This window comes from Rana temporaria, chromosome 11 (assembly GCF_905171775.1).
Source record: "Rana temporaria chromosome 11, aRanTem1.1, whole genome shotgun sequence".
Classification (NCBI taxonomy): domain Eukaryota; kingdom Metazoa; phylum Chordata; class Amphibia; order Anura; family Ranidae; genus Rana; species Rana temporaria.
Genome location: NC_053499.1, coordinates 120,124,690 through 120,140,941, shown reverse-complemented (window position 1 = coordinate 120,140,941; position 16,252 = coordinate 120,124,690). Strand labels below are relative to the sequence as shown.

Here is a 16,252-nt window from a genome sequence, read left to right as displayed (position 1 = left end):
TAACAGTACAACACTTAGGGGTCTATTTTTAACAAATTCTGTCCCAAACATTTACACAATTGTCACGAATAATCACCGTAATGCAGTATTTTTCTCAAATTCATTAATCAGGAAACAACCGAATGATGGCCACTAGCAGGAGCTGAATATCATAGACAGTAAACATATTACACAAGTTATTGTGATTATTTGTGACAGTTGTGCGAATGTTTGAGATATCTGCACAACGTATGTTTTTATACATATACTCCACAGAATGAAGTCTGAATTAAGTTAGATGTGGAGAAATACCCAAGCATTCTCAGATATACAACTAAATAGGATTTTGCCGGTCTTTAACTTCACAGGGATCAGGGGTACTTGTAGGGTTGTCACTTTTTCTTCAAGCCAAACCCAAACACTTTAGCGGTGCACAGTAAAACTTTTTTGGTTTAGTATACACTATAGGATTGTAACAGACCTGGGACACCATTAGGTACTCCAAAGAGAATAGTAATGCGGCGCACATAGTGCCCCCTCACCCTCCTGTCAAGCCCTGTTTCAAACCGCATTCCTGTCTAAATAATGTGTCCAGGTTTCAGGTGGACCAAAACCCGGACACATGATTCAAAACCCAAACTGAAGGTGAATCCTGGACAGGTGGCAATCCTAGGTACTTACATGGTGTAAGAACATGCATGTGATATAAGTGATACGTTTATGCAGCCACCATTTAACAATTACCAAAAAGCTGCCTATACAGGTAAGCCACTTACCCAAGAGATAACTAATGCCCTTGCTACAGGTGTAGGCCATTTACATAACTCCTTAAAGCCCCGTATACACGATCCAAAAATCGTACGAAAAATCACGCTTTCGAAGCAATCGTACGATAATCGGATCGTTAGTAAAGAGCTTTCGAGAGCCGATCAGGACAGTTCATCCGATATTATTCTATCGGACATGCAAAGAAAAAAAATGTCATACAATGCCAGATCGTACAATTTTCGTTTAGTCAGTACAGCTGTCGTTCGAAAATGCAATACAAATGCATTACAACACATGACATCACTTCCAAAAAAAATTTGGACGAGAATTTTCGTGACTTTATTAAACTCATCAGATTCGATGTGAGATTAGCATGCAAAAAAAACTGATGATCATTTGTCCGATAATCGGATCATGTGTACCGGGCATTAGAGTGATTGAAAATGTTCCAGAGATCGCATCGTTCTGTCCTGCCTTGTTGCAAGGACGTTGTTAAAGCGGGAGTTCACCCAATTCCTTTTTTTTTTCTATTTTCCCCTTAGATTCCTGCTCGTTTTGTAGGGGAATCGGCTATTTGTTTTAAAATATGAGCAGTACTTACCCGTTTTCGAGATGCATCTTCTCCGTCGCTTCCGGGTATGGGCTGCGGGACTGGGCGTTCCTTCTTGATTGACAGTCTTCCGAGAGGCTTCCGACGGTCGCATCCATCGTGTCACTCGTAGCCGAAAGAAGCCGAACGTCGGTGCGGCTCTATACTGCGCCTGCGCACCGACGTTCGGCTTCTTTCGGAAAATCGTGACGCGATGGATGCGACCGTCGGAAGCCTCTCGGAAGACTGTCAATCAAGAAGGAACGCCCAGTCCCGCAGCCCATACCCGGAAGCGTCGGAGAAGATGCATCTCGTAAACGGGTAAGTACAGATCATATTTTAAAACAAATAGCCGATTCCCCTAGACAAAACGAGCATGAAGCTAAGGGGAAAATGTGTAAGCTATGGGTGAACCTCCGCTTTAAGAGACTCCTAGCTCCTCTCACACCCACTAACACACAGCTCCTTTCTCTATCTGCAATGTAGAGAGCGCCCTGACTCTCCTGTAGTCCAAAGAAGGGGTGAGCACGACAGGGAGAAAGCCTTGCATTACTGTGTGGAGTTTACAGACAAAAATGGGCATTAAAATTTTTCGAACATGCTCTGATTTTTCATAACGTTTTTAACGTTAAAATGGTCATGTGTGGGCTTTAACGACGTGAAAAATCTGCGCATGCTCAGAAGCAAGTTATGAGACGGGAGCGCTCGTTCTGGTAAAACTAGCGTTCGTAATGGAGTAAGCACATTCATCACGCTGTAACAGACAGAAAAGCGCGAATCGTCTTTTACAAACACAAAATCAGCAAAAGCAACCCCAAGGGTGGCGTCATCCGCATGGAACTTTCCCTTTATAGTGCCGTTGTACGCGTTGTACGTCACCTCGCTTTGCTAGAGCATTTTTTTTTTCACGATCGTGTGTAGGCAAGGCCGTTTTAACGATCGGGTTGAATAAAACGTTGTTTTTTCTAGACCATTAAAAACGTAATTTTTTACAGCCCGAAAAACGGTCGTGTGTACGCGGCATTAGAGCCAAACTTTCTGTTTCTGCTCTCTGGACTGTTCATATATGTATTCCTATGGAGAAAGCACTATAAGCAGGTTGTGTCACTTCTTACCTCCAGTTCCCAAAATTTTCAGCAGTTCAAAGTCTGCCATTCCAACTTTGTCTTCATGTTCTGTCAGATTTACTGCTGCAAGAGAAAACAGACATCAATCATTTATTCAAGAAAACAAACAAACTTAAAAAGCAGTTTTTCCGCTCGTTCCTCATTTACTATAGATTATTCAAAGTCTTCTGTCAAATCAGTAAAATGAAATTCCTAATACTATAGGGTGCTATGGGTGTTATTTACTAAGGGCAAATCGACTCTGCACTACAAGTGCACTGCAAATGCACTTGAAAGTGCAGTCACTGTAGATTCAAGGGGGACATGCAAGGAAAAAAAAAATGCAATTTGGCTTTCACATGATTGGATGATAAAATCAGCAGAGCTTCCCCTCATTTCAGATCTCATGACTGCACTTTTAAATGCACTTGCAGTGCACTCGTAGTGCACAGTGGATTTGCCTTAGTAATTCAACCCCTATGTGTTCTAACTAGGTCAAGAAAAACACCAATGCCAGCAACCATTGTAATAAGTAAACGTAGCAGAACAATCGCTAGAACACAATGGGCCAGATTCAGATACATCGGCGTATCTTTAGTGCGGCGTAGTGCATCTGATATGCGCTACGCCGACGTAACAAAGAGAGGGAAGATCACTATTCACAAAGAACTTGCCGACAACATTGCGCCGGCGTAACGTAAATAGGCCGGCGTAAGCCCGCATAATTCAAAGTAGGTGGAAGGTGGGCGTGATGTATTTAAATGAATCGTGACCCCATGTAAATGAAGCGCCGAACGAACGGCGCATGCGCGCGCATGCTCAGTATCACGTCGAATTTACTCCCCAACATACGCCGGCTCAATGCCTGGGATGTGAACGTAACCTACGCGCGAAAAAATCGGTAAAGTAAGCCTTACGTAAGCGGCGTAGCTTAATACGACAGGCGCAAGTACGTTTGTGAATCGGCGTATTTAGGTCATTTGCATATTCAACGCGAAAAACGGCGGAAGCGCCCCTTGCGGGCAGCGTAAATAAGCAACCAAGAATACAACGGCGTACTAAGACTTATGTCGGTCGGAAGAAGCCATATTTCAGGCGTATCTAGTATTGTGAATAAGGCGCATAGATACGACGGCGCATCTCTACACTTACGCTGCGTATCTGTAGATACGCCAGCGTAAGTGTTTTCTAAATCTTGCCCAATCTGTGTATCTTAATTAATGGTGAAATGTTAGAAGCAAGTATTTCTAAACAACACAAATCTGTAGCATTGGTTGGGAAAAAAGCCCTACAACATTTTTCATTATTCTAAAGCCTGAAAGAACATTTCTGTTAGTACAGATAGAAAAAATAAATAAAAAATAGTGCACAACTGCCAGAAATCTGTTCATTGAAAAGCACCCTTTTTATGATTCATTTAAATACAACATTTCTGCTAAAATTGATTTTCCCCTCACACAAACTGAAGACAAAACTTTTTTTAAAGAGTAACATTGATGATTTAAAAAAAAACAAATAAAAGTTTTCTGCTACAAATACCAGTCCAGGAGTCCAGGCTGGTTCTTCTCTAATCTTCGTATCCCTGGAATCGCCATCTTGGCTGTGGGAAGCTGTCTGTGAATTCCTTCTGTTTCACAGCCTGCTCCCCACTGCACATGTGCGAGATACACCGCCCTGCGAGGGATGTGTTCCAGAGGAGGTAGGCGAACTTCTGCTTTTCCCGCCTACGTGAGAAAAGCAGAAGTAGGTGTGGCTACTTATCAGAAATTAGTTCCCATTCCCAGAAGAGGAGGAGGATGAGCACAAATTCAAATTTTGGGGAAAGTTTGGGCAAACGATCACCCTGTAAAATAACCTATTCCATTTAAAATTGAAATGAAAGGCAAACATTTGTGTGTGTATATATATATATATATATATATATATATATATATATATATATATATATATATATATATATATATATATATATATATATATATATATACATTCTAAATGCCCTTTTTTCCATTTCTTAGATCACATTCCCTCTGTTCTCAGCTGCATAAGAGCTGGGGGAGGAGAAACAGCTGGACACCAATCTAGAAAGGCTCCTTGAGATAACACAGGGCACACAGAGGCCCAGATTCTCAAAGGAGTTACGCCAGCGTATCTCCAGATACGTCGTCGTAACTCTGAGTGTGAGGCGTTGTATCTATGCGCCTGATTCTTAGAATCAGTTACGCATAGATTTGTCTTAGATCCGACCGGCGTAAGTCTCTTACGCCATTGTATCTAAGTTGCATATTTACGCTGGCCGCTAGGTGGCGCTTCCGTCGATTTACACGTCGAATATGGTAATGAGCTAGATACGCCGATTCTCAAACGTACGTGCGCCCGGCGATTTTTTTACGTCGTTTACGTAAGGCTTTTTTGGGCGTAAAGTTACCCCTGCTCTATGAGGCGTAGATGAGGCGTACCAATGTTAGGTATGGATGTCGGAACAGCGTAACATTTTTCACGTCTTACGTCGTTTGCGTAGGTCGTCCGTGAATGGGGCTGTGCGTAAGTTGCGCTCACGTCGAAAGCATTGAGTCTTTGCGGCGTAATTTGGAGCATGCGCACTGGGATACGTTCACGGATGGCGCATGCGCCGTTCGTTAAAAGCGGTGATTACGTGGGGTCACGATTAATTTCCATAAAACACGCCCACCACTTCCACATTTGAATTAGGCGGGCTTACGCCGGCCCAGTTACACTACGCCGTAGTGTATCTGAGATGCACTACGCCCTCCTAAAGATAGGCCATTCTACGTGAATCTGGCCCAGAGTGTGTAAAGTACACAGGGCAGCTCTGAATCTCAAATGAAAAGGTTTTTTTTTTTTTTCCTCAAACAGATATAACAAAACACTTTCAATGAGTTCACGCAGGAGGTTTGGTACACTGATTCAGGTGCAAATCAGGTCTGAATTTTTTTTCCTGAATTTACACCTGAAACGGAGCCAAAGACATGCAGGACCCTTTTTCCAATGTGCACCGCGGCCATCCCAGAACTGTGTGAACCGGTCCCACTGAGAGATGGTCACAGATTCCCGCCATGCGAATTGGTTGGGGGGAAACCCGCATTCAATTCGCAGAAGTGTGAACCCAGCCTCAGGCCTAGTACACACGTCCGAGAATCTCATCAGGAAAAACCCATAGTTTTCCCTGACGAGATTCTTGGCAAGAAACTCTTGCTGTCGGAGTGTACTGACTGTCATTTTCAAATGAACCGCGGTTCTCTTGAAAGGAAAGAACGCGGTGACGTCATCGCGTATGACGAGCATGCACTCTTCACATTCGATGCCATCGCCGCCATCTTGCTTCACCCTACCTATTCCGTGGAAGCTTCCGCGCATGCGTCAAAGTCATTTTGAGCATGCGCGGGTTTCCACGGCGACAGGCAAGTATACACACGCTCGGGTTTCTCGTCGGGAAACTGGCCGACAAGAATCTCAACGAGAAAAAAGAGAGCAGGTTCTCTTTTTTTCTCGTCGAGATTCTGGCCAGATTTCCTGACGAGAAACCTGAATGCCTCGTACACACGAACGGGAATCTCTGCAAGAATCAGTTTTCTTGCTGGTTTTTGCAGAGAAACCCGGTCGTGTGTACGAGGCCTTAGAATTGGCGCATCACTGCAGCAGAAGGTAGGTGATCAGGAAGGAGGCAAATCTGTGGATCAACCACCTGTTTTTTTTGGTTCAAATCAAATGTTTATTAAGCGAGACATGGGAACACAGTCCACAACAGCCATGGTTACATGAGGCTGGTGGTAAATCAAAGTCAACCATCTGTTTTTATCACCTACTGGCTGCCCGTGTGAAAGGAGCCAAGTAATGGCGAAATTAGGAAAGTATAAAAAGGCTAAACAGTTAACATAACTAATGCTAAAATGCAACACAGAAATACATATTTCCATTGTAAAGTGCATGTAAAACCCTATCAATAAACTTGTTGTTTTTTACCCCTTTTGGCTAAACATACCATTAAAATAGTTTTAATGCATCTGTTCAAAAAATGCAAAAAAAATAAAACAATTTTTTTTTTATTATTGCCAGGTAAATTGCTTATTGTGTTCTCTTCATGTGCTGTTATCATTTACAATGTCCCCAGCTATCTCTGAAAACTACAGAGAAGCCCCTTTTCTCAATGGGTTGAAAAAGAGCAGCAAGGGGGGTGTTTGTTGTCCTGTCCTACGGTGATAACTCTACTTTCCCATAGCTACAGTACACTGTGAGTGAGTGTTATCACCCTAGGAGAGTAGAAGGTTTATGTCATCAGCCAGCTGGAATCTCAGGCCGGGAAGAAGATACCTGCGAAAGCAAAACACAAACAAGATGCTGGCACTGATAGCAGGGGCATATGCTGGTCCTCCTACTAGACTCGCTGGAGGTTATTTATGTAAACTGATTTTATCACCTAAACTTTTTCAAGCGTAATTTGTATTTACTCTATTATGTTAGCTTGAAGACACTACTATATTTAACCACTTGCCCACCGGCCCATAGTCAAAATACGTCCTGTTTTTAAAGATGGATATCTCGGTAACGGCAGCAGCTGCTGCCACAACCGAGATATCCATCTCTTCAGTGGGCGGTTCTGTTAATGATAACGGCGCCCTCCGCCGCTTACCGGAGCCGTCGGTAGCGGCGGAGGAGATCGAGTCTGTTCGGCAGCTGTGTGGGGATTGCGAGTGAGGGAAAAAGCGCCCCTACCCGTCCCCATAGCTCTGCTGGGCGGAAGTGACGTCAAAACGTCAGTCCCGCCCAGCATCTTAAATAAACATTTTTGAAAAATGACAATTTCAATTTTTTTTTTCTTTTTTTTGCATTTAAGTCTAAATATGAGATCTGAGGTCTTTTTGACCCCAGATCTCATATTTAAGAGGACCTGTCATGCTTTTTTCTATTACAGGGGATGTTTACATTCCTTGTAATAGGAATAAAAGTGATCAATTTTTTTTTTATTTCAGTGTAAAAAATGATAAACTAAATAAAAATAAATAAGAAAACCCCCCAAAATTTTTTTTAAAGCGCCCCGTCCCGACGAGCTCGCGCACAGAAGCGAACGCATACGCAAGTAGCGCCCGCATATGAAAACGGTGTTCAAACCACACAAGTGAGGTATCGCCGCGATCGTTAGAGCGAGAGCAATAATTCTAGCCCTAGTACTCTGTAACTAAAAAAATGCAACCTGTAGAATTTTTTAAACGTCGCCTATCGAGATTTTTAAGGGTAAAAGTTTGACGCCATGCCACGAGCGGGCGCATTTATTAGGCGTGACATGTTGGGTATCATTTTATTCGGCGTAACATTATCTTTCACAATATATAAAAAAATTGGGCCAAATTTATTGTTGTCTTATTTTTTAATTCAAAAAAGTGATTTTTTTCCAAAAAAAGTGCGCTTGTAAGACCGCTGCGCAAATACGGTGTGACAAAAAGTATTTCAATGACTGCCATTTTATTCCCTAGGATGTCTGCTAAAAAATATATATAATGTTTGGGGGTTCTGATTAATTTTCTAGCAAAAAAATTGTGATTTTTACATGAAGGAGAGAAGTGCCAGAATAGGCCCGGTGGGCAAGTGGTAATGTTCAAATATTAAAAAAATTGTGAACTTACACAAGCCATTTTCCTTGTTGTGGATCAGTATAATAGGCAGAAATTGATTGTGCATTTCAGTAGCTGGACATCTGTTTTCATACATGATGACTGAGAGACGGAGAGCATGCTCACAGTCCAAAACACAACTGCAGGTTCACACTGATAGGAACAGTGCCAATCCTGGAGCACTGTTGATCTTTTTTTTCTTTGTTTGAACTTTATTGAAATGTAAAAGTGACAGAGGGTATCAGGCAGGGTAACAAATAGCCTTGATTAAGGAGATAATCCAAAAACAGCCTAAGGCCCCGTACACACGGCCGAGGAACTCGACGTGCCAAACACATCGAGTTCCTCGGCCAGTTCAGTCCTGGAGCCGCCGAGGACCTCGGCGGGCCGAGTTCTCCCATAGAACAACGAGGAAATAGAGAACATGTTCTCTATTTCCTCGCCGAGGTCCTCGTCGGCTTCCTCGGCCGAAAGTGTACACACGGCCGGGTTTCTCGGCAGAATTCAGCCAGAAACTCGGTCGGAAGCTGAATTCTGCCGAGGAAACTGGTCGTGTGTACGGGGCCTAAGGCTGCATTCACACCTAGGCGTAGGCAATAGCGCGCGTATTCATGCTAATATGCGCGTTTGCATACAGCGTTGTCCGACGTTTTCGTACTTTGACGTTTTTTTTTTTAGCCAATAGGAAAAACTATCATCTTTTCATCACTTGTTGCTATGTTGGTAGATTTTTTTAATCTTCTGCATGGGCGACAAGTTCTATTGACGAAACGCCCGTAGCAAACGCCCGTTGTCGCGCAAGTCGCTTGAATCGAGCGTTTCCATTACTTTCTATGGGAAATGGAAACGCTCAAATACGCGCATATCGCGCGATATGCGGGACAAAAAAGGGTCCGGAACTTTTATTGACTACATGCGATGCGCGTCAGGCGCATCGGCGTTCAGATGTGAACCATGCCCATAGCCTTACATGTATTTTGGTCCCTCTGGCGTTTGTGCGCGTCGCGCTACAGGCGACAAAACGCCAAGGTGTGAATGGGCTCTAATGCCTCGAGGGGGAGGGGGAGGATAGAAAGCACAATCATGGATGGATAATGTTTTTTTTTTAATGCAAGCTGTTCCGACAGGACTGTCTTCTGCTCTGACTACATGCAGGGTCGGTGTTTTTTCTTTTGCTGATTTTTGCACTTGGCAAGTGGGTCTTACATCCGTGATCGTGCTTTTTATCCTCTCCCTTCATATCATCTCGAGGCATTAGGCTGTTTTTGGATGATCTCCTTATTCAAGGCTATTTGTTACCCTGCCTGATACTCTCTGGATACTCTCTGGCCTTCACGACTTTTTGAATTAAACCCCATTCCTCCATCTTTTTCTCTGTTTTGAACGCCATTTTGCGCTGATACATTGTGATACCAAGTGGATCCTAAAGAAGCCCAATGTGGGCGAAACACGTTGATCCGACTATCACTTTGTATTTTGATGTTTGTATGACAAACCTGGCACTTATATACAACTTCTTTCCATTTTTTTAGATTATATTTCCAGATTTTAAAATATGTATAATAAATATTCTAGTTTTTAATATATTGAAAAAAAAAATCTACATTTTACTTTTGTTAGGCGCGCTAAATCCCCCTACATACCCGTACCTCTCCTAATGGTAGACTCAGGGACACTCTATTATTTTACTATTGACTTCTTGGGGGTTGTGCCTCTTGGTTTCTTTTTTGTCACAAGCTCCCCCACCCAATCTTTCCATTTCACAGTGGTTACTGTCTCTTGCAAAGTCGTAGGGAGCCCGTCTTGCATGCAGGGAGATGTGTCTCTTTACACTGTGTATTTCAATAAAAACACACAGCCCTGTAGCATAAGATTGCAAGGTATTTCCCTGCTCCTTGAGACTGCACTACCCACTGTTAACGCTTTCCTGTGAAGACCATAAATTCAGAGAAGTTCTGGGGTAAGAGTTTTAACAAATACTATAGTTTACTTTATTGTGCTCAATGTGTTTAGCTAAATGAACACCAAGGATTTAATACTACTTTAAAGTGGAGGTCCACCCAATTTTTTTTTTTTAAAACAAATACTGCAGCTGCTGACTTTTAAAAAATGGACACTTACCTGTCCGGCACGTCTGCGATGTCGGCGGCTGAGCAGCAATCGCTCGTCTCTCTGCTTCCCCCGCCGGCATCCTCGGTGAGAGAATCAGGAAGTGAAGCATTGCGGCTTCACTGCCCGGTTCCCTACTGTGCATTCCCGAGTAGCGTGGTGCTCCCTCACTTGTCCCCGCTCTCTCCTGGGACCAGTGTGTTTCCCAGGAGACAGCGGGGGGGTAGTTTCGTGACTCCCACAAGAGTCTATACCCGGAAGTGGGTGCAAATACCTGTCTCAGACAGGTATCTGCACTTGCCTTCCCCCTAAAAGGTGCCAAATATGACACCGGAAGGGGGAGGGTTCCGAAAAGCGGAAGTTCCATTTTTGGGTGGAACTCAGCTTTAACGCTGGTTACATGCCCTTGAACTTATCACAACCTTATCAGGACCTGAGTGACGTGTAAATGGATGTAGTTTACGAACTTTAGAATACAAATTTGTATTTCTTCACAAATAACGGGCTAAACTTCTTTTAACAAATGAAGCTGAGTGTGGGCAACCTAAAGATGCCAGCCCACTTATTGGTTATTTCACAAAATTAGGCTGCACTAAAGAAGCATGGGAAGTAAAAAAAATTAAATAAACCTCCATAGGTTATCTCTATGATTAAGCACTGGGTGGTTGGGGTGAAACATGTCAGAGTGCATGGCTTGTGGAGTGGTGTAAGGCTGAAGCCATCTCACACATGTTAAAGGAGAAAGTACAGCCAAAGCTTGTTTGACTGTACTTCTCCTGTGGATCACAGGAGTGCAGTTCGTTTTCAGCAGACAGCTGACATCACAGAGCCAGTCCAGGCTCGAGAAGATCGTGACAATGAAGTCAAGATCTGCCCACATGCCTGGACCAGCACCCAGCTCAGGCTCTCAGCGAGCCGCTTAAAACCTGAGCCGGCTGCCTCCACCCCCTTCCACAACCCAGCGCTCCAGTGAGGTGTGCTGGTCGAAGAGCAGAGAGCTGCTGACTTACAGTCAGCAGCTCTCTGCTCACGTAGCTGTGAGAAGCGAGCAGCGTTCAGTGGTGTTCAATCACTCAATTCTCAGTGTTAGAGGCGCCAAGGGACAGACGCAGCATCTGATGCTGAATCCACTTAGGTAAGTATGATTCTTTCAAAAAATAAAAACCCATACAATACATCTCTTTTAACAACATAGACTGGACTGGGAGAGCAGCTATATTTCTATGCACACTACTGGGTGGTGATATTTCATGCCAGCACCCCATTCCTGAGCACCAGCGGGACAATATATATCTTCCTTTTTCTGTTTAGAGCAGCACTACAAGTATAAGCTTCAGAAAATGAGTGGTTCTGTCCTAAGCTGGGCATGAGAAAAAAAATCATACAGATTCCTCCATCCATACAAACAAAGTGAATATAAGAATTCCCCTATGCCAGGACAATGGCTGCAGCAGCTGATCAAGAAACATGTCTCTCCAACAGAAGTCAATCAAACGATCGACATTTGTTGAGCAGGGACTCCCACATACTAATCAAAATTCAGCCTGTCCCTGCTGAACCGGACGAATTTGATCAATGTATGGGCAGTTTTAGTATTTTCTGTAACACCAGCCAGAGCTAGCTTTCACTTCTCTACGGAAGACACATGTAGGCTATCACATGATCTCCTCACTGATTTTCTGTTACTGTTCATCAGGAAGGAGTCAGGACAGATCATGTACAAAGATTCTATAGGAGCTATCCAAGTAGCAAAGCACAAATCACTGGGTAAGAGGGTAATTAAATGAGTAGGTTAAGAGGCTATTCAAATTCAAATAGATAACCCCTTTGTTACAGGAATAATGTCAAACAGCAGGGATCAGTACCCCTGGAGCAGAAATGTGAGCTCAGTAGCACTAATGCCTAGTACACACGATAAGAAAACAGACAAAAATACCACTTCCGAATCATCGATCGTATCATAATCTGATTGTTAGTACACAGCTTTTGAGAGCAAATTACGACAGTTCAACCGAAATTATCCGAAAGAACAAACATGAAATTGTTTCTTGCATGATACCAGGATAAACGATTTTTGTTTAATCAGTACAGTATTCATCTAAAAAAAATCTAAAGACCAAGACCACGCATGCTCGGAAACAAGAGAATACATAACGGTTTCCAATATGAGACTAGCATGCAAAAAAAAAAAAAAACATTTGTCCAATATTCTCATTGTGTGTACAAGGCTTAGGCCTCATGTACACTGCTGCTGGTAAACGGACCAACTGCTCCTGAACTCTCCTCCATGTTATCTTATCAGTATATGTACACAGGGTCGCTTACAATTGTTTCTAGGCAGTTGAGTTTAGAGGCTTTTTTTGGATTGCAAAAAAATGGGTTTAGAAGGTGAGTTTTTGGCAATTTTTTTCCCTTTATAAACGCTTCTAAATGCAAACGTGGCAAAACCCTGCTTAACACAGCATGTAAACGTGGCAAAGCTGACACCTGCTATCCCATAGGGATACATGTATGGCCCTTTTTCATCCAATCCGTAAACGGATAGATGAAAAAACTGACATACGGTCCGCTGGTGTGAAAGGGCCCTCTCTATATTCATCCTGTTTACCATTATAAGTGAAAATGACAGTAAAAGAAAACATAACATTTTGGGTTGTCACCAGAAAAGTAATAGAGGAGTAATCTTCCAATGGGAACACTAATTCTGGTGACATGGGGGTCCCCTAGAAACTCCCTTAATTTGCAGGGATTTCCTATCACTTCCTGGTTGTCTATGGGACAGGAAGTGAAGGGAACTCTCCGCAATGGGACACAGATAGTGAAAACATTTTTTGATAGGTTATAACAGATAAAGTTGACAGCACTTTTCCTGGAACCTCCCATGTATAAGTTCCCTTTAGCCCCCCTTTTTCTTATCTCTCCCTTTCTTCTTGTTCTACTTTGCTTTCAGCTACCCTTTATGTTTCCCTTGGGTTTCTCTTATTTGTTGTGCTTTGCAATATATTAATATATTACTATGGTTTTATTACCTGCAACACCACTACACACTCAAGGTTAATATATTGTGATATTGTGTTCTCTAACATTACATTATTAATAATGCATAAAGCTCACTTTTTATACAGATCTTATGTTCATTGTACCTCAGGGTCCTTTATGTTACCATAACCCCGTGATTTATATATATTTTTTTATCACTGCGGTATTAATGTATACTTATACATCCTCTGGAAATGTTCTAGCACTCTCTTGTTTATGTTTCAAAACATAATAAAAACAGATTCAACATAAAAAGACTGGTGTCATAAATCTCTCCTGCTCTATCCAAAATGAGAAGAAAAACAAATTGCCTATAGTTCTACTTTAACCACTTTAGCCCCGGACCATTTTGCTGGACAAAGACCAGGCCACTTTTTGCGATTCGGCACTGCGTTGTTTTAACTGACAATTGCGCGGTCGTGTGACGTGGCTCCCAAACAAAATTGATGTCCTTTTTATCCCCACACATAGAGCTTTCTTTTGGTGGTATTCGATCACCTCTGCAGTTTTTATTTTTTGCGCTATAAACAAAAATAGAGCGACAATTTTGAAAAAAATATTTTTTACTTTTTCCTCCGTCTGCAGAATCAGAGGATTGTGGACACCGATAACATCTCATTGGGGTAATGTATGTCCCTTTTTCATCCGTAAATGGATGGCTGAAAAAGCGGACATACGGTCCGCATGTGTGAAAGGAGCCTAAAGATTGTTGTCTCATATCTAACTGCTGCTGCGTTTGGTAAATCTGTTGCTTTCAAAAATCCTGTACATCACTAACAGCGCCGCACTTCCAGCCATGAAACTTACAGTAACCGTTCTAGTACAGTTTTCACAGGGGATTGCTCGTTCTCCACCTCACCCATTCAAAAATGGTCCTGTATACTTTTTAAAGAAGGTACAATTCCTACAGCAATAATGACAGCAACAGTTTTGCCAAAAGCAGCAGAAGCCATATACAGGACAACAACTATTAGGCTCCATTCACACCTAGGCGTTTTTACGCCCGACGCTATTGCAGCCTGAAATACGCTGGAGGGGTGATTTAACATTGTCGGCTATGGAGATGGTTCACATCTCCACGCCGAACGCCGAAACGCCGTACGCCTGAAGCTCAAAACAAGTCCCGGACCCTTTTTTTCAGGCGGCTTCGGCGTTCGGCATAGCCGACAATGTTTAATCACCCCTCCGGCGTATTTTAGGCTAAAAAACGCCGCAATTTGTCGCAGCAAATCGCGGTACAATACGCAGCGTTCAGGTGTGAATGCAGCCTTAGAGGTTTTTTATTTTTAGAAAGCAACTGTCAAGATATTGTTTGTTTCTCGGGGTTCAGCTGTAAAGATCTCAAGGCTTGGGTGGTAAATCATTTTTAACAAGCATTTAAAGCGAAGGTTCACCCTAAAAACATTTTTCTAACATTACATTGTGCTCACTTTCAACATTTACAGTATGCTGATTTTTTTTTTGTTGCTGTACATACCGTCGTATAGCTATTTTCCCCCTGGCTTCCGGGTAGTGGCTCCCGCGGGAGTGGGCGTTCCTATGCAGAGGCTAAGTGATTGACGTGATGACAAAAACTTCCCCCTGTCGCATAAGGCGCGTCACGAGTTTCTATACGGCGCCTGCGCACCAACGCTCGGCTTCTTTCGGAAACAGGTGATGTGCCTTATGCGCCGGGGGGAAGTTTTTGTCATCACGTCAATCACTTAGCCTGTACAGCAAAAAAATAAAAATAAATCAGCATACTGTAAATGTTGGAAGTGAGCTCAATGTAATGTTAGAAAAATGTTTTTAGGGTGAACCCCCGCTTTAAAATAATCTGTCCCTCAATCTATCCCCTATTTGCATGCTTTGCAAGCTACTCTAAATAATACAAGCCATGTATGTATAGTATCCTATGTATAAGTCTGCTAGAAAGGAAAGATCATTATTTTATTAATTAAATTTAGTTATGGTGTATAGATGGGAACATGCAAACACATACTGGAGGGTTCTTAAATATAACTGCAAAAGTGGCAATAAACTTCAAATTCCAACTGGACTGCAGTGATCTGGAGCCAGCGACACAGGATCCTGATCATGTGATTGCTTTGAGAGCCAATCATAGCGATGTCATGATTGGGACACTGCCTCCAAGTGTTAACAGAACTCTATGAATTATCTTTACCGCATATTTACATTGGTCCCACTTGACACAACATTAATATGCATATCTCATACCTGATGGGCCGATGTGCAAGCTGAAAATCACTGAAGTAGATTGCCACAATCTTCTGGGTCCTGCTTGGGATCTGTGTGAGTAGCTTCCCCTCCGCATACAGGGGGGTCGCTTGTTTGGCACTGGCCCCATTCACAGGGCACCTTTGGCATTTGTTTTCAATGCATACAAGGCATTTCCTGATTGGATGAGTTAGAGAGGATGGACCGTGACATCATAATTTCCACCTCATCCAATCACAGAACTCTGTATTCATTGAAAAAAAAATACAAGGAATTTTATGAATGATGGCAGAGCAGGGTTACATAGTTAGTCTTGTTGAAGTCCATCTAGTTCAGGGGTCCTCAAACTATGGCCCTCCAGTTGTTCAGGAACTACAATTCCCACCATACCTTGTCATGTCAGTGAATGTCGAATAAAAGGGGGGGAGGGGGATCTTCCAAAACCCCAGATCCTTCTCCACTATGGATTCCCCCAGTTGTACTCCCCCTAGTATGTATGATGCATGCATATCCTTAGCCCCCAAGTGCCTAACTTTATATTTATCAACATTAAACCACATTTGCCATCCCCTGTGGTCAGTATGTGGAGGGGAGGCCACAGTACCTGGAAAATTGCAAAATTCACTTTAGTAGCGCTGACTACTACAGTGATGGTCAGCTTTCTCAGCGGTCTTTCAGGTATATGAATACATTGCGCTGAAATGGACTATATATTGTACATATACAAAGCAGATCATTCCTGGGGCTCAGAATTAAAGGGTCACAGGGAGATGGCAGGAAAGAGTAAAAAGAACTAAAGATGTGATAGATAGATA

At 42.8% G+C, this 16,252-nt stretch overlaps 1 protein-coding gene across 2 annotated transcripts in view; it reads right to left on the bottom strand.

The window, feature by feature from the left end:
• The window catches only part of LOC120917567 (ribosomal protein S6 kinase alpha-5-like), a 90,027-nt gene that overhangs the window by 67,304 nt on the left and 6,471 nt on the right, over positions 1–16,252 (bottom strand). The window contains exon 2 of one of the 2 annotated variants that reach the window (XM_040328967.1): positions 2,452–2,526. In XM_040328967.1, coding sequence (XP_040184901.1) covers positions 2,452–2,526 — 75 coding nt within the window. The remainder of the gene's footprint in view (positions 1–2,451; positions 2,527–16,252) is intronic. The other variant, XM_040328968.1, reaches the window with a different exon arrangement.